A 25,784-nucleotide genomic window follows, 5' to 3' on the forward strand; every position below is an offset into this window, starting at 1 on the left:
TATAATATTTAAGATGCATCATTATAATGTCAAATGAATTTAATATCCTGCAAATTAAGTTCGACAAACAAGTCCACTAGGTGAACTATGTATGACATGTAGAATAAAGCGTTGGAGTTTGAACCCATGGCTTTACCGTCGATATCTTTTTCATCATTTTTTACTATACTATATAATAATTTTCATAAAGAGCATGTATAATTGGAGTTTGAACCCATGGTTTTACCATCGATATCTTTTTCATTTTTTTTTACTATACTATATAATAATTTTCATAAAGAGCATGTATAATTGTATTGATTTTTTTTAGTATAAAACATTAATGCTGTTCCAATTTTTTGTTTTTTTTATATATATAAAAAAACCAACACAATTTGCCTCTGATTACCTATGTAGTTTTTAAACTTTTGTTGCTATTTATGTTGATTTCTTTAAAAAGATAGCATCATATATATATATATATATATACACATATTCTTTTACACCACCATTAATAAAAATAGTATTTTATATTCACTTAAAAATATGTTTAACACGAAATAATAAGAATATATATTTTTAGCTAATTCTTCTTTAAAAAAAAATATTGAGGGCGAATTTTAATATAAATAAATAAATAAATATATATATATATATTTTGTTACTTTGTAAGTATGATTGTTTTTGTAAGAGTAGTAGAGTACCCATCGAACTTATATAAAACTAAAATGATTTTTAGTCGCGAGCTGTGACGCCCGACAGAATTGCGTGGCGTCCTCTACTACTGCCCCGCCCTTTATCGGTTTATCTTCTTCACTGCTCACCACCACATCGATTCTTCTGCTTGAATTGCAAACGCCTGCCTGGAGAAGAATAGATGGCTGCTGCTGCTGCTGCTGTTTCTGCTTCTCTTTGTTTTCCTATCTATGGAAACCGGGATTCATGGAAAATTGGGCTCTTGCCGAAGCAGTTGAGGCGGCTTCAGCAGCTCTCTGTTCGCTCTGATTTGGACTCAAATGTTTCCGACATGAGCACCAACGGTAAAAATTCCTCGAATTCCTGCTCACTTATGTGCATTTCATCCTTGATTTGCGTTACAGCAATTTGAGCTTCAGTTTTTAATGTCGGTAATGGTTAGAAGGCTGATTCTGCAGAGGGGATTATTACAATAGCAAATTGAATAAAAGTTTGTAGTTCTGAAAACATGTCATTCTTAATAACGATAAACTTAAAATGACTCTCGATCAGGCACGGGCGCCTCATATGTGATTTGTAATTATTATCTATGGTCCTTGGAGTGATTTGTTTTGCCTTGCAGCTCCAAAAGGTTTATTTCCTCCCGAGCCGGAGCGTTATCGAGGGCCGAAGCTAAAAGTGGCTATTATTGGAGCAGGGCTAGCTGGAATGTCTACTGCAGTCGAGCTTTTAGATCAAGGCCATGAGGTTTTGATTTTGTATATACACCCCCTTCTAAATCCCAATCCCCAATCAGAAAGGCTCAATACATTCTATATAAGCTTTAGTCTTCACTGTGATTTTGGAATGTATCATTGTGATTTGTGTGTTGTGAAATATGACTATCCAATGCTCTTGAAGAACACACTCATTGAGCACCAAAGCTTCTCTGCATCTGTGATGATTATGATATATTCGAATTTTTAATCATGTTATAACCACTTTGATGTATGATGTGAAACTGTTTGATATTTGCAGGTTGATATTTATGAATCAAGGCCTTTCGTAGGTGGAAAAGTGGGATCTTTTGTGGACAGAAAGGGAAACCACATTGAAATGGGGCTTCATGTTTTCTTTGGTTGCTACAATAATCTCTTTCGATTGATGAAAAAGGTTAAGATCATTTTATATCCACTCTTTGGTGAAAGTGCAAATATTCATTTTGAAGGTATTAGTTTAAGTCATTAGTCGCAATTATCTTGTTGATAATATAGTTGGTGATGCAAATTTAGTTTGAACTTAGAGGTTAAGTTGGGTAATGCTATCTATACTATAATGATATATTTATTATCATTTCAAGAATCAGTCTTAGTTCTTGCTCTATGCATCACGTGGATAAATGACTAGTAGACTATCGTCTGATAGCCTCTTTCTAACTAAACTGCACTATATGTCATCTTGGCCTAAATAAGCAGAGGTTTAAGTTTTTTCTTTTCTCCAAGAACAATTATCGACATCCGGATATATTTCCTGTTGCTAACGTTTCCCTTGCTTACATGAGTTTCTCTATTGTTGCAAAAATGTTGCATATGACAATGTATTATTTATCGAAACTTGTGTATGTATTTATGTGGAAAGAGTGTTCATTGCAGTCGTATATGAGAAAATTGGGGAGCTCCTTAGTTGCATCTATAGCTTTTCATTTTCTGATTAACGAATGAGCTCAGTTTGGTGTTGACTATAAAAAGGTCTCTGATTCCTTTTTTTTTTGGCGTAGGTAGGTGCTGATAAAAATCTGCTTGTGAAGGATCATACTCACACTTTTGTTAACAAAGGGGGTGAAATTGGTGGTATGATCACTGCATAATATGAAAGTAATATGCCTATTTCACGTAGAGTATGATCTGCCGGTGCGCAATTCAAATGAACTTCATGATATTGCCTTTGCATTTCTAAATAAACTACACTTTTAATTGCAGAACTTGATTTTCGGTTTCCAATTGGAGCACCGATTCATGGAATTCTTGCATTCTTGACGACAAACCAACTCACGGTAAATGTCTACCATGTGTATATTTTATTAGCTTTCGAATTATTCTTCTTACCAAATTTTGGTTGAAGAAGTTATCTTCTTTTCCAATTTAGTCCATATTATGCAGAACATGAGTTGTTTTGGTTTTTTGTATTTCTTTCAAGGCCTTCAGATTTGTATTTAAGAACTTATTTCGACCTGTTTGTTTGTCGTTTCACTTTCTTATTTATCCCTTCCATGCATAAAATTTCTCATTTAGGATTCTATATTCTTCTTATCAATGCTTGTTGAGGAGATGCACTGATCTAATAAGCTACTGCTTTTAAATTAAATAGATTGAAGTCTAAACATATAAGTTCATGTTGTCATTCCATCACCAGTTGGGTTTTCAAGTTTCACTGCCGAAATATCCAAAATGCTAATTCTTTGATTCGTTACCTTAACTTATGATTGTCTTAACTATTTTGTATTGTATGCTGAACATTTCATTGTGTGTATTATAGAACGATCTATCCTCTCTTATCTACGATCATATAAATTGAAGTAGTACAAATATTTTTTCATTCTCTAGATTCTTAATCTTGCTCCGGCTCTTGTTTCCAGACTTTTGACAAAACAAGAAACGCTCTTGCGCTTGCCCTTAGTCCAGTTGTAAAGGCTCTCGTTGATCCAGATGGAGCAATGATTGACATAAGAAATCTGGACGATGTTTGTATTCTCCTCTCATTATATATTTCCTATAATTTCCATTAAAAGCTCAAGTCCAAGTATAAAACCTGTGCCGAAGGCACAAGAATCCAACGCAAAACTTTGTCGTGGTTAAAATTCATACAAGAATTTGTATCTATGCTTCTACATGTACAACAGATAAGCTTCTCGGATTGGTTCCTGTCCAAAGGAGGGACGCGCATGAGCATCCAAAGGATGTGGGATCCCGTTGCCTATGCCCTGGGGTTCATTGACTGCGACAATATAAGTGCTCGTTGTATGCTTACTATATTCTCCCTTTTTGCCACCAAAACCGAGGCTTCTTTGCTCCGCATGCTTAAAGGTTCTCCGGATGTTTATTTGAGCGGTCCAATCAAACGGTATATCATTGAGAAGGGAGGCAGGTGAGAAAATTTTACAGTCAATGTAATCTGAATCTTTTCTCGGTTCTCAGCTGTCTTTCCAAAAGATCGAACTTTTTCGTCCTCTTTGTTAGTGCAGGTTCCATATGAGATGGGGATGCAGGGAAGTTCTTTACGATAAATCCTCTGATGGAAGTGTATATGTCACTGGGCTAGCTATATCAAAGGTGTAGTCATCTTTTTCTAATAATCTCAAAATTACATATGTTCGAAGTTTCGTTTTATTACCCCCGATCATAGTGCATGGGAGAATTTTTCATTATTTACTCGATTATCTTGTTAGTATTTGACCGGAAACGTGGTCTAACGAAACGGCATCTATTTTTTCCAGGCTACTGAGAAGGAAACTGTAAAAGCTGACGCTTACGTCGCAGGTTTGTAATTTAGCCTTGCCTGATTAATTTCCGGTTTCTTGTCCGCTGGTATTAACTAAATGTTTGAGAATTCTTGACATGATTGCAGCTTGCGATGTTCCCGGAATTAAAAGATTGCTTCCGAAGAGCTGGAGGGAATTTCAGTTCTTCGACGATATCTATAAACTGGTCGGAGTCCCCGTCGTTACTGTGCAGCTGCGATACAACGGCTGGGTTACCGAATTGAGAGACTTGGAGCTCGCGCGGTAAGCAGTAACTGTTGTAATCTGATAGGATATTCGTCCTTTGTCGTCCCCAAACGAATCAACTCTGAGATGATCAGGAAATCGATGAAAGCCGTGGGTCTCGATAATCTCCTCTACACTCCGGACGCAGATTTTTCTTGCTTTGCCGATCTCGCACTCGCTTCCCCGGAGGACTATTACCTTGAGGGTCAAGGCTCATTACTCCAGTAAGAAAATTATTGCTTCTATTAACGCCCATAAATTTGAAAGAGGATGAACTAATGAACATTGTCATTTAACAGATGTGTACTTACGCCCGGGGACCCTTACATGCCTCTAACAAATGACGAAATTATAAGGAGAGTTTCGGAGCAGGTAGGCGTAAGATTATGTTCTGAATTGACGGTATAAAGAATCGCTGAACCACAAAGATGTTCGAATTTCATCTGTTCCGATAATTAAATATCTGTTTCAGGTGACTGAACTCTTTCCATCTTCCGGGGGGCTGGAAGTCATTTGGTCGTCGGTGGTTAAACTTGCGCAGTCTTTGTATCGGGAAGAACCCGGAAAAGATGCTTTCCGACCTAATCAGAGGACGCCGGTGGTGAACTTCTTCCTCGCGGGCTCGTACACTAAACAGGTTGCAGTGTCTTTCATCGATAATTTAGTTCATGGTATTTGAGACATTAGCCGGAATGCTACTTCCGATTTTTTTGGTTACGATTGTTCGAATATTACAGGATTACATAGACAGCATGGAAGGGGCGACTCTGTCCGGACGACAGGCGTCTGCCTACATATGCGACGCTGGAGAAGCGCTCGTCACGTTGCGACAGAAGATCGCCGCCGCCGTGGAACTTCAAGAAGCAGGTAGTGTGGATGAGTTGAGCCTTGTTTGATTCGAGGAAATTCAGGTTGTGGATAGATTACTGCTTTGATGTGAACTCAGAAACTATATGTAAAGATTGGAGAAGATGTAATTCAAATGTGTAGCCATTTATTTCTGGAAATTTCCGGATATATTGATCTTCTTTCTATCTATATGTTCTTGTTAAGAAGATGTGTGCTTCTACGAAGCATTTTCTGGAATTTTCGCTGTTTCTATAAAATAAATTTGTCTAAAAATTATACTTATTTTTCATTTTTTGTATTATACTATCCCGAGCAACCTAAACCTCATTTATTTTTACGTGTCAATAGGTTGGGCTGGTTTGGGTCAATCCCAAACTAAAATTCCAACGGCCCTTTATTTTTTATCAACCATTATAATTACTTTTTTTAAAAAAAATCAAAATTCTATCAAAATGTGCAATAGAAACAAAAGACATATTGACAAACATCACACAAAGTTGGGATTGGACTTATAATATTGTATTGGAAAAATATATTTTAATAAATAATAATTAATTTACTAATTATTTGTTCAATACTACTAATAACCAATAATATACATAGCATAGCATAGCATAGCATAGCCATATATTATTTCAGTTACAATGTGACACGACATCATAACATAGCCAGCTTGTTATTTTCAAAATTTATTTTTATACTATTATACGTAATACTTATTTTAAATTCAATTTTATAATTATTCTAAAACAGTTAGGAAGGAAGGGCGGAGTATAAGCGGCGGCGGAATGAGCGGGCGTCGCTCCAATCTGACTTTCCATTTAAGGACGACGGCGCCATAGCTATACCATTTGGTGGTGCACGCCCGACCCTAACCTACCGCTACCCTACCCTACCCCTACCCTATAGGCCCCCCGCCACCGTATCGGTATTATTCATTTATTATATTCCCTTAAGTAACTGGAACAACCGCCGTCGCCGCCGCCCCTCCACGGTGGTTTTTCGCCTTCATCCGCCGTGGGGAGAAAAAAAAAAAAGAAAAAAAAAGCCTAACCTTATTTAATCTAATCTTAACAACCTTCAACAAATTCAACTAATAAATTTGTTTTATTATTTTAAATTTCCTAAAAAAAAAATTAATTAAATTAAAAAATTAAACGACGTACGGTCTTATTCGGGATGGGAGATCCACAAGCGTATCCACCTCTACCGTCGCCGGCGCCGTTGCCGGCGAGGTCATCGGAGGCGACGCGGAGGAGCATAAAGTCCCGGAGAATGTCTCGGCAGCTTTCCCTGAGCGAGGTCCCCCGCGACGCCGCGTGGGAGCGGCGCCGCCGGCGAGGAGGCGCCAACAGCGACGGCGACGTGCTCACCGACGAGGATCTGAAGGAGCTGAAAGGCTGCATCGAATTAGGGTTTGGATTCAACGAAGAGAACGGGCAACGCCTCTGCACCACCATACCTGCCCTAGACCTCTACTTCGCCGTCAATCGCGTCTTCTCCCCCAGCCCTATTTCCAGCCCCACCGGCACCGGGAACGGCTCCTCCGTCTCCGCCTCTGCCTCCGCCCCCTCCCTCCCCGCCGCCGCCGCATCCGGAGGACCGCCTCCTTCGATTACCGGAAGATCGTCCTCGTTCGGCAGCGCGTTGAACGAATCTGATTCCTGGAAAATCTGCAATCCCGGTACGCAACTCCATATCCAATCTGAATCTATCCTCCATAGATACATACATACCTCAATTCACCAATTGTATGTATGAATTGATGCAGGCGATGATCCTCAACACGTGAAGACGAAGCTGAGGCATTGGGCACAGGCAGTGGCGTGTTCCGTGAAGCAATCCTCTTAGTTCGTTTTCATCAATTATACATCATCGTCCACAATCAATCTGCTCTAATTGTAATTTATTGTGTGAACGTACCATAACAGCACATAGCTTTGGATTTTTTCTTTGGGGGTTTTGTGCATATGGGTTTAATTAATTTGTGTCCATCGATTTTCTTCGTATTCTATTCTCTCTCTGTTGTAACAAAAACGTAGTATTATAGTATGACTCTTTTGTTTAGCAGTAACCCTGTACTGTACTGTACTGTGCTGTACTGTATGTATATATCGATATATATATATATATACACATGTCGAAAGTCTTAATTTGGTGTATAGTTATTCTGTACTATTAAATTTAATACGAAAACTCAGGTCCAATCTTAAATTTTTTTATATTAGAAAATAAAATATATTAATCTAAATAAAATAATATTTTTATTGATAATTAAAATGTTAAACATCAAATATATAAATAATTTTTGTAATATATTTGAACTTAACACATCCAGGCCAAAATTCAAATTTTCAACTGTATTGGGCTGGGCTGGCCCAAAACTTTTGGGGCCTATTTTGAGATTCTGTATATTCATTTTTTTCCCTTTTGCTGGTTATACCTACTATCTCTCTATCTATGCATAACAAGATAAGGAGATGAATTATGTGGTGATGTATATATGTTAATTTTTATCCTAACTTTTAATTTATATATAATTATCTTAATCAAATAACAAAGTATTTAAATCAAAGATTGAAATGAAGATTCAGCATGCTATCCTAAGTGAACAAGCAAGAATTGGGGCACATTTTTGTTTCTTCAAGACCTCATTATTCATTCTAGTTTCTTATATTATTTTCTTCCAGCAAACAAACTTTCACTACTTCCCATGTAACGAACTACCTACCTACCTACCTACCCGTCGAAGGGTGTAGAAAGAAAAATTAAACTACTTTGTCAGCAATGAGGCTGTTAACCTCCAACAAACAAACTCTACATACTACAATACCCGCAAAAGCAAAAGCAAAAGCAAAATCAAAATGGTATGTTAATATAATACAAATACATAGTACGAAGCACGAATCTATAATCTAATAATTCACATGTTTTAATTTTAACTATATGTTGATTAGACCTAATGGCTTGATCAGTATCCTAACCATCCCATACAAGAATCATATAGTTTCAAGCATAAATAAAAAGTTCATTTAAAAAAGCTAAAAATGAAAAATCATACCACTTATCTAATCAAAATTATATATATATATATATACATATATATTCACAACTAAGCATACATAATATACACGCACAACACAAACTATAAATTCAATCCCCATGGCGCAAAAAGGCATGGATTTAGCAAGCAATCCATAGGATGCAACAATCACAGGCCTCTTGCACTTTGAATGAAATCACATATGCGATAGATAGGTAGATAGATATGCTTACAAGTTCAGAGGAGCCACCCCGACGCCGGTGGCGGTTCCAAGGATGGATCAAATAGCAAAAGCTCAGGTGCCAGCTCACTGTACATCAACCCTGTGAGGGTGTCAACAGAGTCGCTCAGACAATGCTCGAATTGGGAAGCGCCTGCGGGCATTGTAGGAGGTTGAACTTCCTGAAGCATTTGTGCAGCCACAGCGCTCTCTTGGATGAGGTTTCCATCTTGCTGAACCATTGTCGCGTGTTCAACCTGGTCCTGTCCTTCAGGCACAAAGTCATTATACGCTGCAACCAGCTCAGGAATAAGGCTTGGGTCGACATCCAAAGGGTCGACTCCAGAATCGCAAGCAGTCATTGGAATGTTGCTGTTCATGGGAAGATCAAGTAGATTGGTTTCTGCAATTGGCACATCAAGTATAGGTTGCTTCTCACTGTTTATCGAAGGACAGGAGGACACGGGCACAGGCACAGGCACATCAACTCTTCTGGAAGTGGTCGGGCGATAAATGCAATCCCTTTGGTGCCTGTTTCTGCAGTTCCGGTCATTAAACCCCAGAAAATCATTGCTGCGGGGGCACTGGGGAAACTCACAGGTGTAAATCCGACTAGGTGGCTCCTCCATTTGTATCTGATTCCTTTTGAGAAAAGAATTTACATCTTCGACGAGTCCTCCTGCTATTGGAGCTACAGGTGCCAGGGAATGCTCAAACTTTTGCTCGGCCATCCTCAGATTGAAAGGCATCGAGTTCAGAGCCGCCAACTTTGCTGGCTCAACATCATAGTCCCGAGAATTACCAGACAGATAAAAGAAATCTTCATCAGCAGATGGTGAGGACAGCGGAAAGCTATCGGGATCTAGTCTCCCAACCAAAGCCTCCTCCCGCTTCATAATAGCAACCCAAGTTTCAATTTCCTTGGCTGACATCTTATCCTGCAGGCATTTTGACTGCCGAACCAGCCGGTGGATCTTCTCAAAGTCGGGGGACATGTGTTTGATCACAGCAATGAGGAGAGTAACCTTCCACACTTTCTTCAAATCATGCGGTTTCTTATACGGCGGAGGTCCGTGGTTCTTAAGCATACCGAGTTGAGGCCACCATTCCTCATCTCCAGTAGGCCACCATGTCGGAGGGGCCCCCTTGTCCAACGGGCGCAACCTCTGGGGCGGTTTGCAATGCTGTATCAGAGCGGACAACAAAGAGCCGAGTGTATTGTCCTGCAGCACTTGAAGAGTGAGAAGGGGGAAGTTTTCTATGATCGAACTGTCGACTCTCCCTGGTGCAGAGCGAGCTGCATCATACTTTGCAATGGCAGCAGGGCCATTGCGTTCAAAACGGACTTGATCTTTCCACCAAGCCCGGAGGTTGTCAGAGGCACCAGTTATTGGCTTCCCATTCTCGGGTATGAAGCCAAACACAAAACCCTGGGCATCACAAACCTCCATCATTTTCAACATATACCTCAGGATGCCATCGTGCACTCTTGCTAATTTCTTCTTTTTTGATTGCTCCTCGGACTTGAGCTGTTTTGTGTGACGGTCATCCCCAGTATTGCAAGACTGCCCTTTAAGATGCATCAAGAGCAACTTGTCTCTCCACAGTCGCCTTTCGAGTTTAAGAATCTCAATATCCTCGGCACTCAACTCATTGCCTGCCTTTGTTGAGGGTTCAGCTTGCGCAGATGGATCCATTGCTGCAGAAGTAATACAGACAAACACAATATTACCACAGAAGCCTATTCCTTCAAATGTACCTATTTAGCATACAGCGAAGGCTTCCAACAACTGCATTAATCTCAAGTTGACTAAATTGTATCCATCGAACCGCTTGAAAATCCAAAACGGCCGTATTGATACCGAAGTAAATGCCCTGTCAGTAACGCGCCGCTTCATAAAAGATTATGACATATGCATAACTTCCGTGTTTGTACCTCTCTCCTCCAGAGACAATCACACAAGCTTAACTTGTCTGTATCGCACCGCTTCAAAATTGACAATGATATGTGCATAGAAAACTAGAGATTTCCAATTCCTAGATAATTAACCAAGAAATCAACACCCAAAGATCAGATAATTTTGAATAAAACACTGAGTCAATCATATAATTCATAATTTTGGCATACATGCTAACACACAAAAGGAAATGAAGGAAAAATAGACATTGAACCATCATAACTTGAGTGTCCAAAAATGATAATTAAACGATCTGTGCATTAAAAATATACCTTGTATGCATTAGAGTCACATGAAAACATCATAACTTTTGCTAATTAGAAAAAATAACAGTGAGGCCCAAGATCATTTCGATCTGTACCTGTACAATAATTCTCAACAATTGTTCATATCATACATTGCAAATCTACACAAAGCCTCCTAATTTCTTTTTATTTATGATTCTATCACAATTCCTTCAGAATCACTGAGCTTTGGCACTGTGAAAACAATGTGATTATTATAGCTCATTATAGCTAGCAAAAAAGAATGATGGAATCAAAGCATATGAAAGGAAACAACGAAAACCAACTTTCAGCAAGCTTACTTCAGTTTTTGTCTGCGCACAAGAAGAAACTACCAACAGAAACAGAAGATTTGGTGCTGATCTGAAGAAACTTTCCGATTCTACATCAGAGAATAATCATAATAGGAAATATTAGAAACTCCAAAACAAGAACATAGAACAAATGTACAAAAGAATCTACAGACAACTTACGGGTTTTTCTGCTTTATTTTTTATATTCTCACGTTCCCTCTGTTGGTTGAGGCAGAGGCTTCTCTTCGGAGTTTGTGATATGTTGGACAAAGAAGAAAAGGGAGGGAAGGGGGAGAGAGAAAGAGAAATGCACATAGCGGTTCTGGCTTTTTTGTTATATAAGAGGTTCCAATGTGAGTACACGTGCTAAAATATGACACATACAAAATTAAAAAAAAAATTTGTTACAAGAATATACATCGAATATCAAACTATAGATGTGATATAACATTTTTATGTTATGATTCAATACACTAGTTGAACAAAATATCTAAATTTATATCTTTTATTTATTTAATACTGAATGCAAAATGTGTAATATTTCTAACTTGGTTTTACTATTCTTAGATTACTGTTTAAAATGGAATCTTATATTACACGTCACAAGAATATCATTAGACAAAGAAATATCAGTTTATGCTTAAAATTTTAGATAGAAACCATAAAATAAGAAAATCAAAAGGTTTATAAGTTACATGTTAAATTCGATAAATATTTATGTTTGACAACAAATTTTAAGTTATTGAAATAACAACTTTAAAAAGAATGGACAGAAAAACATGTATCAAATTCACAAGATTTCCAGCTCAAAGTACAAAATAAAAACTAGAAAAACCAAAGCATATTTTCTAATAATTAAACCAATTCTTCTCAAAGAGCAATGATATTCAGAAATTAGTATAACAAGAACCATCTGCTCTAGCAAAGCCAAATTTTGGTAGATACAATGTGCTAGGTATGTTGTTATTCTCTAGAACGTTCCTGTACTTATATTACTCACTCCAGACATTTCAACAATCACTTGGTACCCAATAATTTGATGTCCAATAATCACAATCATAATTGTGAAGAAGGGATTTGGGGCTCTATCTCAAAACAATTCGTAAGAAGAGGAGTTGCCCTTCATTTTTATAAAGACAGGGAGCTCCCAACATTTAATCCATATGGCATATTTAACACTCTCACCTACAAGCAAGCCCCCTCATGTACAAGGTGGATATATACATTATTTATTTATTTATATATTACCCGAGTCAACTAACAATAATGATCACAATCGCACTCTAGTAATTAATATCCATAAGGCAGTATAAGTTTACTTTCACATGATAATCAGTATATTGCACCAAACTTTTCCGAGTATATGCCTGCAGGCTTATCAATTTCGGCCCCAATTTCCTCATAAATCAGGAAACATAAATATACGATATAATAGGCATAGACTTCAAAGCAACTTACTGAATGCCGTATGCCACACTAAATATAATGCCTGTGTATGCAATCAGTGTCGAACGAATTGTTACAGAATGATCGAGGCACAATCAGTCTACCGAATAAAATTCTAACAAAAATAGCTGTATTCGCTTCACAAAGGACAATGAGTATGTCTATGATCATTTTACTTCACTGAACAAATTCATTCAACAGCATAGACTCAATTTTTCCATGTTCAGCAAATGTAAAAGGTCCTAAACCTAATTAGATCAAATTCTCAAAATCCAACTTCATGCAAACGATTAAACAAATTAGAACTCACAACTCAAAAAGGTTAAATGTACAAATCTGTTACCCCACCATGAAAGCTTCTTCATCCGAACGCCAACCAACACAAAATACGGCTGTCATTTGCACCGGAGCGCCGATCAATGACGGACGGACGCACCAACGAGGAAGGCGAAGCGGAAGAATAGACAAAGGAAAAATCAAGGCTCACAGCGACGGCTTCCGGTGCTTGTTATGTCCCTCGATAAACCCTCACTACTCGTCGCCGCGAAGCGATGTTTTCCGTAAAGAATCCGGAAACATGCGGCGAAAGGAGAGCGGCAGAGACTCCAACTCCGCAAAACCCTCACAGACCGCCGGTCCGGAAGCACCACCGGTGAACTGGCCTCCATGACGGACAGTGAAGACCCCTCCTCCGTAAACCCGCAACATAATTGGAAAATTGGATGGACAAATTGCAGGGCGGGGGAAAATGAGTAGGAGAGAAATAGAGACCGGGTGATTACTCGAAAATAATTAACCCTTTTTTGTTTTTTTACATAATTTTGGTATTATTCAATTTTTATTTTTTCTAAAAATATAAAATAAAATTGTACTCGCTTCCCGTGGACACTGCAATTTAGAGAGATATAATTAATAAATAATTAAAATATATTAAAAATAATTATTGTATAATAAAAATAATTATAAATTAAGATTAAAATAATTGATTAATATAATTAAAATTAAAAAATAAAATTAAAATATATAATTATTTTTAAAAATAATAATAATAAAATAAGTAGAAGTGAGGGAGTGTTAAATACGGTACGGCTCTGGACTAATCATACTTTGCAGTAGCAAGAAAGCAAGCCAACTTGATAAAATCCAAAAACCATCAAGCTCAAAATTGTTGCAATTCCCACAAATCCAAATCAAATCCAAATCTAAATCCAAATTCACAGTCAATAAATATAGATAAAAAAATGTATTTTGGACGTAAAAAAGAAATGAAGTTGTATACGATCAATCACTAACAAAAAAACATTGAATTCCTCACCCAATCATGAATCTTAGGCATCTCCGGCACCACCGGCGCCGCCGCCGCTCCTCCGCTCGACGATCTCTCGGAGACATCGTCGGCTTTCACCAACTGCGCCATCTGCCCCGCCGCCAGATGCGCGTAGCAAATCGGAGCAACTGTAAGACAAATAAACAGACTATATTACACTCTCTTTAAATACATCAAAATTCCCAACTGCTATTTTTCGAATATGTACCTAGTGAGACAGCCGTAGTGCTTCTCTGGTATCTGTAAGAAGTCAACGACGATTGTGAAGATGATCGATATAAAGAAGGGAAGAGTATCTTATTGTATTGAGTTCTTACACATAGGATAAAGAGTGGACGAGTTCTTGCAAGTCATCGGAGGAGAACCCGAGCTCATCGTACAAAACATGGTAGTGTGTTGGTCGCGACGTTCCCTACATAATAAGTTCATTATAGTCATGATCTTGCTAAAGTTCGAAGAAAAAACACAAAAAGACTCACAATCATGCCAGCGTGCGCGCACATGTAGAAGTCGTTCAACCTCGGATGGCAAATGCCAGTGTCGACCACGGTACCTAACGACAATGTATGTAAGAAGGATGTTGAGACAATGTTGTAACGAAAGCTATTAAAAATGATCGACACGAGTGTAGACACCGACCTGGTGGGACATTATGCGGCGAGTTAGCTTGGAAAAGTTTTGTGTGATGGTTCTTCTGCGCCACAACGACCATGAACTTGGGATCCCAGGTTTCGTCCAAGAACTTGCACGCCTGAATCGAAGCAGACACTCACCATCATTGAATCGAAGATTAAGATTAAGTCGACGGAATGTGTAATAAGACGTACCTTCATGATCTGCTCCAGCTCGATGTTTAGAACCTGATTGAACTGCGTTTCGCTTACGCCGTCCCTGCAAAAGGGCAAGAGGTTTTAGGACAAGAAAAGCGAAGTTCGAATGAATGTCGAGTGTAAGAACGTAGTAAGTTATCGCAACAGCAGTCATGGTCTGTTTTTTTTACCGAAAGATGATTATTTGTTCGGGTTTTTGTTGATTCGAACTTTTGTAGAAATCGCGCAACAGATCCCTGTAAAAAGAAGTTGCTGTTATGTTAGTCGCGTAACGATAGCGCGCTTTTGAGCATCGATTCAGCTGTCTGAAAATTACACGAAGGTTCCATCATCCAACTTGTCGGTCACCGGCTTGAACAGAGAGTCGATCATTTCCAGCTTCGACGACTGAGTTCGAACTTCTGCTCGGTATCGCGATATCAAAGGCCAATCCCTCGAGGCAACAACCTAACATAGAAAAACGGCATCAAGATTTAAGACACGGCGACAACAGACAACATCGATCACACAAAAAAAAGCGCACCGCTGCAATAGATGGTGCATCAAACTGTCCGGGGGAGCCATGAGAGACATCCATTCCAACGATAATCGTAGGCGCCTTCGAAACCAACGGCATTGTAAGAGAACGCTCGATCGTCAGCATCGAGTTGAGGCCTCCGAGCTGTCGCAGAAAAAAAATATATCAGAAAAAACGTCGAATACTAATCGAATCCACCGTGAACTTGCCTTGGCATTGATCTTCAAGATTAAGTTCGTCAAATACTGATCATTGATGTGTTGCAACGGCGCAATACATTGCGTCGTCATGCCCCATTCCGCGAAAGCTTTTCTCTTCCATGGACCTTGAACAAGAACAGAAGATTCGCGATTAGGACAATGCATGTAGGCGACAGAAAGATAATAGTTATTAGTTATTAAGACATCGATCGACAACCATAGATGTCCGAGTTCTTCCTCTCGGACAGGACACAGAGGTTTAACTGAGCTGGCCCTATAAGATCCTTCTGGAGACGTTTCAACATCTCCGCGACCCTCATCGATGGCGGCATCCTCCGGGCATGCGGCTCCTCTTCGAAGATTTTGAAAGGAGGAGTGAAAGTCTAGAAAATAGTCGCGAAAAAAAAAGATGAGTTAGAGGTCGATTTCTTCGATGAAACTTCATTTTTTATGAGCAAGACGAGACTTACCATGCCTTTCCTCTCGCCGCAACCCATCAAGTCGCGTGACAGTCGTTGCAAATCGCAACGAGCGGAGAAGTTCACGATTATCCAACACGCCACCTTTGCGGGATCGACTAATGTCTGCAAAGGCGAAAACTTATAAATGAGATCAAAACAATAGCTGTGTATGGAGTTTTTTCGAACGATTTTCGTTGAGGAAAAGCACCCGGTTGTTGAAATTCCATTTCCCATTACCGGGAACGAACTCCTGCCCGTTGCCGACTCTCAACTGCACACGACGAACGGATAGTAAGAAGAAAAACGCGCGCAGACAAGAACGAACAATCGATCGATTGCAAGATTACCTTAGGTGGTGGCAAAACACGGCCTTGAATTCGAGTGAAGTCTCCGCTGATCGATACTCCGGAAGATTGGAGAAGAGGATCGTCGCCGTAGTTGCTGCTAGCCAGAGCCTGAATCGAAACTCGGACATTGTTATAGACATCGAAAGAAGTTGAGAAAGGAAATCGAAGAAAGCCTTACATGCTTCAATGCGTTCATTCGTTCTTGAGGCTTTTGTCGAGAATTTTCCACAAGCGACGCTCGTTGAGAGCTGGACAAAGCTTTCGTGTAGCGTTGCAACGAAACGAGCGAGCAGAGCTGCCGATACAGAAAGAAAATGAATACATTTCATAAAGATCGATCGAGTTAAGGTACGTGACGAAAACCTCGATTGGAATGTATGTCGGGCGCTTTGGCCTGCCAACGTTAAGGCACGGGAGATCTCCCGAGTACTTCAACTGGATGTTTCGATGATGAAGGTAGTAGTCGTAGACGGTAATCTCGACTTCGTGCGGTTCGCTATCTCCTTCTCTTCTCTGTTTCAATGTAAACCTGCAAATTTCGACATCGTCGATCTCTTAGATAAAAAAGATGACAGCGAAAGGCCTAATGATCATAATCGATGCTCACGTTTGCTGCCTGCAGATTCGATCGCTCAACCCGCTGATCTTATACTCGAGGTTCGTATTACTAGCCTTGACTCGAAGATTCTTCAGCATCCTTTTCGCCTGTTACACGAACAAGAACGTTATTCGAGTCCGTCCTACGATCACATGAATCGATATGAAACGAGAAATGATCGATACATCACCTTGATCCAATCGATCCAATCGATCCTCGACGGATGATCGATCTTCTGGTTTTCGATAAGGAAATCGATAACTGGGCCTGGCTTCACGATCATCGTAGTCGAAACATCTGTGCAATCGAAACAAACGATCAGCTCGTCAAGCATTACGACGCATTCAATCGACAATCAAAACGACAAAACACTCGCCCATATTCAACGAGAGGCCTCCCTGAGTAGCCCGGAAGCTCGAATGAAATCCTCGACATCCAACAACGCCGTCGCCTATCATTACAAAGCTCTTCGGATCATTGTGGAAGAACGATTGGCGAACAAGAAGACAACCTCTGTGCAACACGAAAGAACATTACCATAGTCCAAAACTCGCGACAAAAAAGCATCGAAAAGATCAAATCTACGAACTTCTTCGCTGCATTCTGTCGCAACATGACGTCCAACACCCTCACAGCTTCTTGATAATGATCGGAATCCCTCCCCCTAAGCGCATCGGCGATTGCCTGCATCGGAACCTTCGCAGCATAGTTTATCGCCACTTTATACGTCTTCGAACGAATATGCTTCCGTAGTCTTTTCCTACCACCCGAATCATCTTCGATACTTCCGGAAGCCCTGCATTCAAAAGCGCAAAAAATTTCGTTGCTTTACGATCATATTATAACAAGAATGTTTCGAAGCATAAGCTATTACAGTGCTGACAACTACAATGCTGAATTTACTGTGCTGAACAACACATGGTGTGCTGTTTGACAGTACATGATATTACTACATAAAACATATTGTATATATTAATATAATACAAATACATCATATGAACAATGAACGCATAATATAGTCTCATACAACACAATTAATTTTAGCACATAACATACTTTTATATAGCACACTTGTTATTATAAAGAAACAACACATATCTTTATTATATACCGCATGTGTTGTATGTAATAATAATGTGTACTGTTTGTACATATAATATATACCAGCATGGTACCATAACCATCCCCGTTGACAACACACATAATATATACCAATAGGACAACATATGAATTAACAGTACGTAGTACGTGTTGTCTGTTATATTTTATTTACTGATTGGAGTCGAACTATACGCACCTATTCGACGAAACATCCTCCAAAATAATCGTAAATTCGAAGTTGTTCTGCGGCAAACCACCGGTGGTGAACAAGCTCTTCTCGCCGTTGTAGGCAAATTGTTTTCCAGCAAGCTCAGCTTTGTATGTGTCGTAAACTTTGTCGATAATTCTCCGGCCTACGCCTTTCTCATTGGCGGGGCTTCCATCTTCGTATTTGATAGCAACCTTCATTAGGAGATAATTATGATCCGATTATTGGTTTGAATTTAAATTGGAATGGATTCATAATCTTAAAGCTTTTGTAGAATTATAACAAAGATTGAATTGATCATTGAATCGATGCATACGCTGTAATGGAAGAAATATCCTTCAGTCTTCGAAACAGAGACTTTGTAGTGGTTTGTGAGCAGCTGTATGCTCTGCCCTCTTGTACCGTATCCGCGCCTCGCCATCGGAATTCGGCCCGGCTTTGCCGGAGCCACCTTCTGTGGTTCAACATTCGGCGGCACCACCGGTGGAGGTGGTGGCGGCGGCGGTAGAGTTTCGGATTTTGAAGATCCCATTGTACTGAAATATGAACACATATATATGCATTAGAGAATCTATAGCAATGTAGAGAAAATTTTGAAAAAAATATTGGACATTACATATGTATTAATGATAATTTTTTAAAAAAATTACAATAAAATATATTTAAAAAAGATAATAATAATTTGTTTAAATAGTATTCGGATGTGACAAAAAATCAAAACATACCATTATAACATCCCAAAAAGAGTCATTTTCTTTTGATATATTTGCTACAAATCAAACACATACCAATTTTTTATTCGAAAATATTAATGGGAAAAACTTATTCGCATTCCGTCCAACAAATCGACCACATAAGTTACATATAAAAACATCGAATCGAACATCAATTTTGAATCTGAAGATTTTCAAACATCCCAAAAACACAAGTTAACATGACTTATGACGACGGCCAAGAAAGAAATCAAAATGTAAAGAGAGGGAAAACGTCTGCATGTTCAACAGAAATAAATCAAGTCGCAAAAAACTCGAAGCACAATCTAGAGAGCTCTGGAAACAAATCGAGATCATTGACAAAAACACAAACAAACATTAAAAAGGATTAAGCCAAAAGAAAAAACCCCCAAAAAACTCAAACAGCAATAAAACAACAAATACATCGTAACAGACAAACCAGATCAAAAACACAAGCACTATAACATTAACATTCTTCATCAACAAAACAAAAAGAAAAAAGGTTGTATACCTACAGACAAAACCCCAAGCGGCAGAAGAGGCTATTGCAGAGATTTGTTTGAGGCAGGGCAGGGAAGGGCGAGGTCGTGTGTATGTAAATATATATATAGATATTTAGAGAGAGAAAGACAGGAGGGAGAGAGAAAAGCAATCCATGCTGCCGTTGCTAAAAATTCGTGATACTGCAAAATAAGGTTTTTGGCGACGCGAGACAACATACGAATTCTGCCATTGCCCTTTGTACTAATTTGTCCTTCCAGGGCATAAATGTCTTTTCACTTCAAATATAATTTCCAAGGGAAATTATAACCGACCGAAGAGCTTTTCTCTATTTTTGTAGGTGGGAAGAAAAAAACTGTTCCAACTCACCCAGCGATGTAGTGTGGGAAGAAAAAAACTGTTCCGACCCACCCAGCGATGTAGTGTGGGAAGAAAAAAACTGTTCCGACCCACCCAGTGAAATACTGTAGCAACCGCAGCGGATGTATTTTTTTTGTTTAATACAATTATCTATTTATTTATAAAGTTATTTATTTATTTATATATTTATATAGTTATTTATTTTTTTAATATTATCTATTTATTTATGTAGTTATCTATTTATTTTTTACATTTATTTAATTTTTAATTTTTTAAATATCATCGATAAAATAAAAAATTACATTAATTTTTTTATTTTTTATTTTTATTATTTTATTTTAAGCTTATATTTTATTTTATTTTATTTTATTTTTGTTACTTTTAATTTTATTAATTTTTATTATAATTTTGTAATTAACATTTATAGTGAATTATTGCTTTTTTTAATCTATATTTATATTTTTAATAATATTAATATTTTTATGCTTTAATTTAAATATACATTAATATTAATAAATATAATTTATCGATATAATATTTAAAATATTAATTAAAAATATTATTATAACTTAAATGTATAACAATAATAAAATATTAAATTTTATTTGTAATTTTAAAAATTATGTAAAATAAAATATAAAGAAAATATTTTTTTAACCATGCAAAAATGGGGTATGGTTGAAGATGGGTTACTGTTGCAAAAATGACTTATGAGTTGGAGATGGCCTAAAAGTCATGAATTAATGAAAAGTAGTAATTAATGTATATATGGAAGGTGGGGATTATCTGTGTAACAAACTTTAAATTTAGGAATATTTTTAAAAATAAAAAATAAAAAAATAAAATTATATTTTTTTATTTTTTTTTATTTATGGTATACCTCTTGTTTTGCATTAGGCATACACAACAAAGATATTGATATTTTTGGATCGATCAAACTTTGTTTGGAAAAATAATATTTGATTGTTATTAACTTCTCAAAATTTTCCAAAAATTGTTAATAGGTATGCTAATCTAAAATATTAATACATATATTGTTAATATAGTTTAGATTGATAGTTTATTAACCCCATGAAAGGTCGTTTTTCGATAATACGTAGACAATGTTGATGGTATACGTCCGACATTTTGTTAATCCCTTTTGCATTTCACATTTTTTCGACGCTTTTGCATATGATAATATTTAGATTTATTGAAATCTTGTGTCTAATAATGTATCGACCTATTAAGGTCCAGCCAATTACGAGTGGGTGTTTGGGTCAGAGAATTTGAATCCGATTCGATTAAACAAGACATAATCGAATTGGCATATTTAGAAAATATATAAATTTTCGACTTTCCAAATTTTCGGTCAAAAGATTAGGCCAAATACTAGGTATGAAAATTAATATCGAATTGAATACGTGAAATTTAAATAAAGGATATATAATATTACAGTTAATAATATTAAATATTATTTTTCCGTCTACTTGATAAGCATGTATTTCATATTTTTTATTGTCCAAATACGGAGCATAATTTCATTATTTAGTATGTGCAGAATTTACTACACATTACAAATACTTTTATATTTATATATATTTACATCAATACCCTTACGTTAACTTTAAACACTATAGAGATAAAATAATATTTACATATCAAATTACTGGCAACTATCATTAAATATATTTTCTCCGTCTCAACTCAAAGTATTATTTTTGTCATTTTCATTTGTCTTACTTAAAAGTATTTTTTTTTTATTTTAGTAAATATAATTTTATATTAATACCAAAATACTTTTAATTTTTACCTATATTACAACCATATTATTATACTTACAATTAATTTATACGTAAAGTCAAAAAGCAAAAATATAAAAATATTTTATGTACTTCAATTAACTAATAAAATAATATTATTTTTAATTTACTACAAAATCTCAAATAACTAACGAAAAAATAATAATTGTTAAAATCCGTATAGTAGTAAATTTTTTTTTTTTTTTTCAAATCAACGTATGAAGTATAATATACATAGTATTAATAGTATATATAGAATGCGAAGATTTTGAAAGGAAATATAGTTTTTAAATTATTTTAATGGATTATATAATTAATTTATTACTATTTATTTTGTATAATAAAATATTAAATAAAATTATAGTATATGTATTTTTGTTTGATTATATGATATAATTATTTTTTTATTCAAAATATCTTTTATAATTTTATTATTACATTATAATTTTATACATTCTTTTTATTTTTAATTATAACAATATAATATTATATAATAATATATATTAAAATTTAGTTGCAATATTGTCATAATATAAAATACGATTCGATATATTTTTAATATTTGTTAAAATATATTTAATTCTATCCTTAAAATAATAAATTAAATTTTTTAAGAATATATACTTTATATCATTCTTTATTACTATATATTTTATTAATTGTTTAAATATATTTTAAATGAAATTAAAATATATTAAATAAAAATATTGTCATATAAAATACTTCAAATTAGATATTATATTAAATAATACTAAATTATTACATTGTATAATAATTCTATAAATTAGTACTCCCTCTCGTATAGAAATAAAGGTAAAAAAATTAAATTATCTTTATTAGTATTATATGATACAAAGGTAATGATGTTTGTGTAATATATTGTAAATTAGAAGGATAACTGTAATGTTAGGTATATAGTATAGTTACTAAAAAAAAATAAATTGATACTTTGTTATGAGACGGATAAAAATAAAAAAAAACTGATATATTGTTAAAGGACGGAGCTCGAAAATATTATTTTATCGAACCTTTAGAACCTAAATATATTAAAATAACTATGAGATTGAATCGGATAAAATAATAACATTACTAATTTTAATTTTACGTAATAAACTCGCTCATAAAAAATTATATTATAGATTTTTTCCTAATATAATATATATGATTTTTATGATTATATTTACAAGATTAAAAAAGATATATCATTTTTGTTAATAAACTATATAGTAACATTGATATTTTAAAAGTCGTCATTTTCATCATTTGGTCAGAGCTAGCAGGGGGCCAAAAGGTGTTCAACCCCCTTAATTATTTGAGTTTTGTAATTTTATTATGTATTATTTGTATAAATTTTAAATAATTGATCACTCTTATAAATTTAATAAAAATATTATTTTATCTATATTTAATTCAGATATTTAAAAAAGAATTGGTTTAAATACTGTAAATATTTAGAAATATCTGGAAACACAAGATGAAACAAACTAAAAACCTGTTTATAATTTTTTAAATTTTTTAATTACATTTAATTTTTAAATTATTATATACTCCTTCCGTCCATTTTGAAAATTTACATTTTGCATGTTAATATTTGAATATTAATTATTATATCGAAGCGTAATATAAATAAAAAAAGGGCAAAAATATTTTCATTAATATCTTATAATGCAAATAAAATGACGTTTATATAAAAAACTATACATATATAAAAATATTTTTAATATTAAGTATAATAACGCAAAATATAAATATAAACTTTCAAAATTGACGGAGGAAATATTATTTATATCCGCAAAAATATTTTACTATATCCGCCACTGTATCTAGCCGCGCGTGGAACAGCCGTCACTTAGCATGACGTGTTGCCGGAGAATAAAAATGATATTTTTGCAAGCATAATATATTTTTACCAATAAGATAAATAAAAAACAAAATAATAATTAGATATAAGAAGATGAAGTATTTCGTAATTTTCTCGTCAATGAAATATATTTGTTTGAATTAGACATAAATTTTAATAAATATATATATATATATATATATTTTATTGTAGTATAAGTAAAATATTTAAAATTATATGCGTGGTTAATAAAATGAGACAAAATTTTTTATAAATTAAATGTCTAAGATTTTTTTATATATATATAATTCCAAAAACACATTTCAAAAAATATATATATATTATGAATTTATTATATTACTTATATAATTTTTTATCCCTTATATATATATATATATAAACTCTTCAAACTAAACAAACACACCCTAAATAGTTTAACATATTTATAAATAAATATAATGTTAAAGATACATATTAATGAGTGTTTAAGAATTATTATTTAAAAATAAATAGTGTGTTTTTAATAAATAAATAATACTCCCTCCGTCCCAATGAAAGGTTGTCATTTTTCATTTTTCGTCTGTCTCAAAGTAAGGTTATCATTTCCTAATTTAGTAATTGTATTATTTACCTAACATAATAAATACTCTTCCAACTTACAATATATTACACAAATATCATTCATTTTATATTACACTATACTAATAGAGGTATTTTTATTTTTTTTACTACAATCAAATATAATACTAATATTAAAAATCTAAGCAAACACCACTCTTTCACGTGACGGAAGGAGTATGTTTTTCTTTAAAAAAAACAAAAAATATAAATATAAATCTGACGGACATATAAAAAATAATTTTTATATTATATTTTATGATAAAAAAAAAATCAGAACTTTTGATGTCATTTGTTTTAATATGAAGATTAATAAATATTCTTTCCGTCCCGAATATTTTGTTCGTTTTACTGTAAACATAAAAATTTAAGAGATGTATAATTCGTAAATAATTAATAATGTATTTATGAAAATAATTATCGTATAATAAAAATAATTATAGATTAAAATTAAGATAACTGATTGGTATTATTAAAATTAAAAAATTATAATTTAAAAGCTTTAAAATAAGACTAAAGTGTATAATTATTTTCAGAAAAGTGATAAAATAAGTGGGACGGACGGAAATGGAAAGGTGAACATGAGAAGTGAGACGGACGAAGTAATATTTAACTATAGAAGTTAAATAAATAAATAGAATAAAATAAAATAATTATTAAAATTTTAATTAAAAAATAGTGGAATAAGTTAAAAAAAATCAAGCATTAAAACAAGAATAATAAATATGAGGATGATAAAATTATTTACTATAAATAAACTATAAATAAGTTTAACCGTAAAAAAATTTACGGCAAAAGTATCCAGAGAGTAATATATTTTTCTTGAAAGTATTACACACTAAAATAGTAAAAATTAAACTTTGAAATACAAACCTCATTAAAAGTTTGATTTTGCATTATTTCTACAAAATTCTATCTCTAGAATACATTAAATTTGAAAAAAAAAAAAAAAAATGTACAAAATTCTCAACATTGCAATGCTTCAACAACAACTGCTTCATCCATTGTTTAAATTTTTGGAAGATTATGTAAAACATTTTTTAAAATACTTAATTTATATATAATATTCCTTTTAAAATATTACATTATATATATATATACATAAATTGAAAGTTCAACACAGAAGCATTAGAAAATTAGTAATGTAAACATTCATAAAAATATATTATTATTCACATCAAATATTTTTTTTTGTATTTTTATAAAAAAAAAATTAAAATTACAAAACATACTATACTTTTTTTTAATGGATTTATATTCAGCAATCAAAATAACAAATGAAATATATGATTTACACACAAAAATATCAAATTAAATATCAATTTTCAATTCGAAAATATTGATGAAAGAAAACTTATTTGCAACAAATCAAATACACAGTTACAGATAAAAAAAAAAAATCAAAAGTAAATATTAATTTTTGATTGAAACCAATTAATATGTAAAAAAAAGATAAATTTATTCGGCATTCGAAACAACAAATCGAATATATAAGAAAATTAAAATAAATATCAATTTCAATTCTACCAAAATTTCAAACATCCCAAAACACAAGTTAAAACACATTAGTGAAGAAGTTTGGCATTAATGGCTGCGAAAATAAATAAAGAGAATGTTTGCATCGTCGATGGAGAAGCAATCAAGTCAAATAAGTATTCATAAAAACTTAAAACGTAATTAGAAAAATCTTTAAAACAAAACGAGATTATTGAAAAACAAAAACTAACTTGTTAAAAAAATATACATGAGAAGACCCAGAAACGAACAACAATAAAATCATTTAAACACACAAATATACCACAACAGTCGAACCACATAAAAAAAATTACATAAATTTTTTTTATCAATTGA

General features: G+C 34.4%; 4 protein-coding genes across 9 annotated transcripts; 2 read left to right on the forward strand and 2 right to left on the reverse strand.

Annotated features, from left to right (window-relative positions):
- Window positions 1-714: 714 nt before the first annotated feature.
- On the forward strand, window positions 715-5,503 carry LOC127260962 (zeta-carotene desaturase, chloroplastic/chromoplastic-like). The gene is made up of 14 exons (XM_051289047.1): window positions 715-1,019; window positions 1,298-1,422; window positions 1,693-1,827; window positions 2,432-2,504; window positions 2,634-2,707; window positions 3,290-3,394; window positions 3,554-3,798; window positions 3,896-3,983; window positions 4,148-4,190; window positions 4,279-4,435; window positions 4,513-4,641; window positions 4,717-4,789; window positions 4,890-5,054; window positions 5,155-5,503. The coding sequence occupies exons 1-14, from the start codon at window positions 857-859 to the stop codon at window positions 5,311-5,313; spliced, it is 1,734 nt and encodes a 577-aa protein (XP_051145004.1). The 5' UTR covers window positions 715-856; the 3' UTR covers window positions 5,314-5,503.
- Window positions 5,504-5,939: 436 nt separating this feature from the next.
- On the forward strand, window positions 5,940-7,363 carry LOC127260963 (uncharacterized). The gene is made up of 2 exons (XM_051289048.1): window positions 5,940-6,950; window positions 7,038-7,363. Exons 1-2 carry the CDS (start codon window positions 6,446-6,448, stop codon window positions 7,115-7,117), a joined length of 585 nt encoding a protein of 194 aa, XP_051145005.1. The 5' UTR covers window positions 5,940-6,445; the 3' UTR covers window positions 7,118-7,363.
- A 967-nt stretch (window positions 7,364-8,330) lies between these two features.
- On the reverse strand, window positions 8,331-13,289 carry LOC127261077 (protein ETHYLENE-INSENSITIVE 3-like 1a). 6 transcript variants are annotated; one of them, XM_051289248.1, is made up of 5 exons: window positions 12,859-13,289; window positions 11,245-11,430; window positions 11,074-11,153; window positions 10,466-10,566; window positions 8,331-10,228 (listed from the first exon to the last, which is right to left on the reverse strand). In XM_051289248.1, the coding sequence occupies exon 5, from the start codon at window positions 10,224-10,226 to the stop codon at window positions 8,547-8,549; it is 1,680 nt and encodes a 559-aa protein (XP_051145205.1). In that variant the 5' UTR covers window positions 10,227-10,228; window positions 10,466-10,566; window positions 11,074-11,153; window positions 11,245-11,430; window positions 12,859-13,289; the 3' UTR covers window positions 8,331-8,546. The 6 variants fall into 6 exon arrangements, with proteins under 6 accessions (XP_051145205.1, XP_051145206.1, XP_051145202.1 ...); XM_051289249.1 differs by lacking the exon at window positions 10,466-10,566; XM_051289245.1 differs by having other exon boundaries at window positions 8,331-10,566.
- Window positions 13,290-13,798: 509 nt separating this feature from the next.
- LOC127261137 (protein argonaute 4A-like) lies at window positions 13,799-18,637 on the reverse strand. The gene is made up of 22 exons (XM_051289348.1): window positions 18,416-18,637; window positions 18,088-18,293; window positions 17,380-17,586; window positions 17,167-17,303; window positions 16,981-17,087; window positions 16,800-16,897; window positions 16,556-16,721; window positions 16,371-16,487; window positions 16,193-16,300; window positions 16,054-16,116; window positions 15,855-15,968; window positions 15,602-15,767; window positions 15,394-15,509; window positions 15,191-15,328; window positions 14,984-15,114; window positions 14,838-14,903; window positions 14,665-14,728; window positions 14,477-14,588; window positions 14,317-14,390; window positions 14,155-14,249; window positions 14,046-14,077; window positions 13,799-13,965 (listed from the first exon to the last, which is right to left on the reverse strand). The coding sequence occupies exons 1-22, from the start codon at window positions 18,629-18,631 to the stop codon at window positions 13,799-13,801; spliced, it is 2,700 nt and encodes an 899-aa protein (XP_051145305.1). The 5' UTR covers window positions 18,632-18,637.
- Window positions 18,638-25,784: the final 7,147 nt, after the last annotated feature.

The sequence above is a fragment of the Andrographis paniculata genome, unplaced genomic scaffold (assembly GCF_009805555.1).
Source record: "Andrographis paniculata isolate CXL003 unplaced genomic scaffold, ASM980555v1 Contig62END, whole genome shotgun sequence".
NCBI classification, from domain to species: Eukaryota; Viridiplantae; Streptophyta; class Magnoliopsida; order Lamiales; family Acanthaceae; genus Andrographis; species Andrographis paniculata.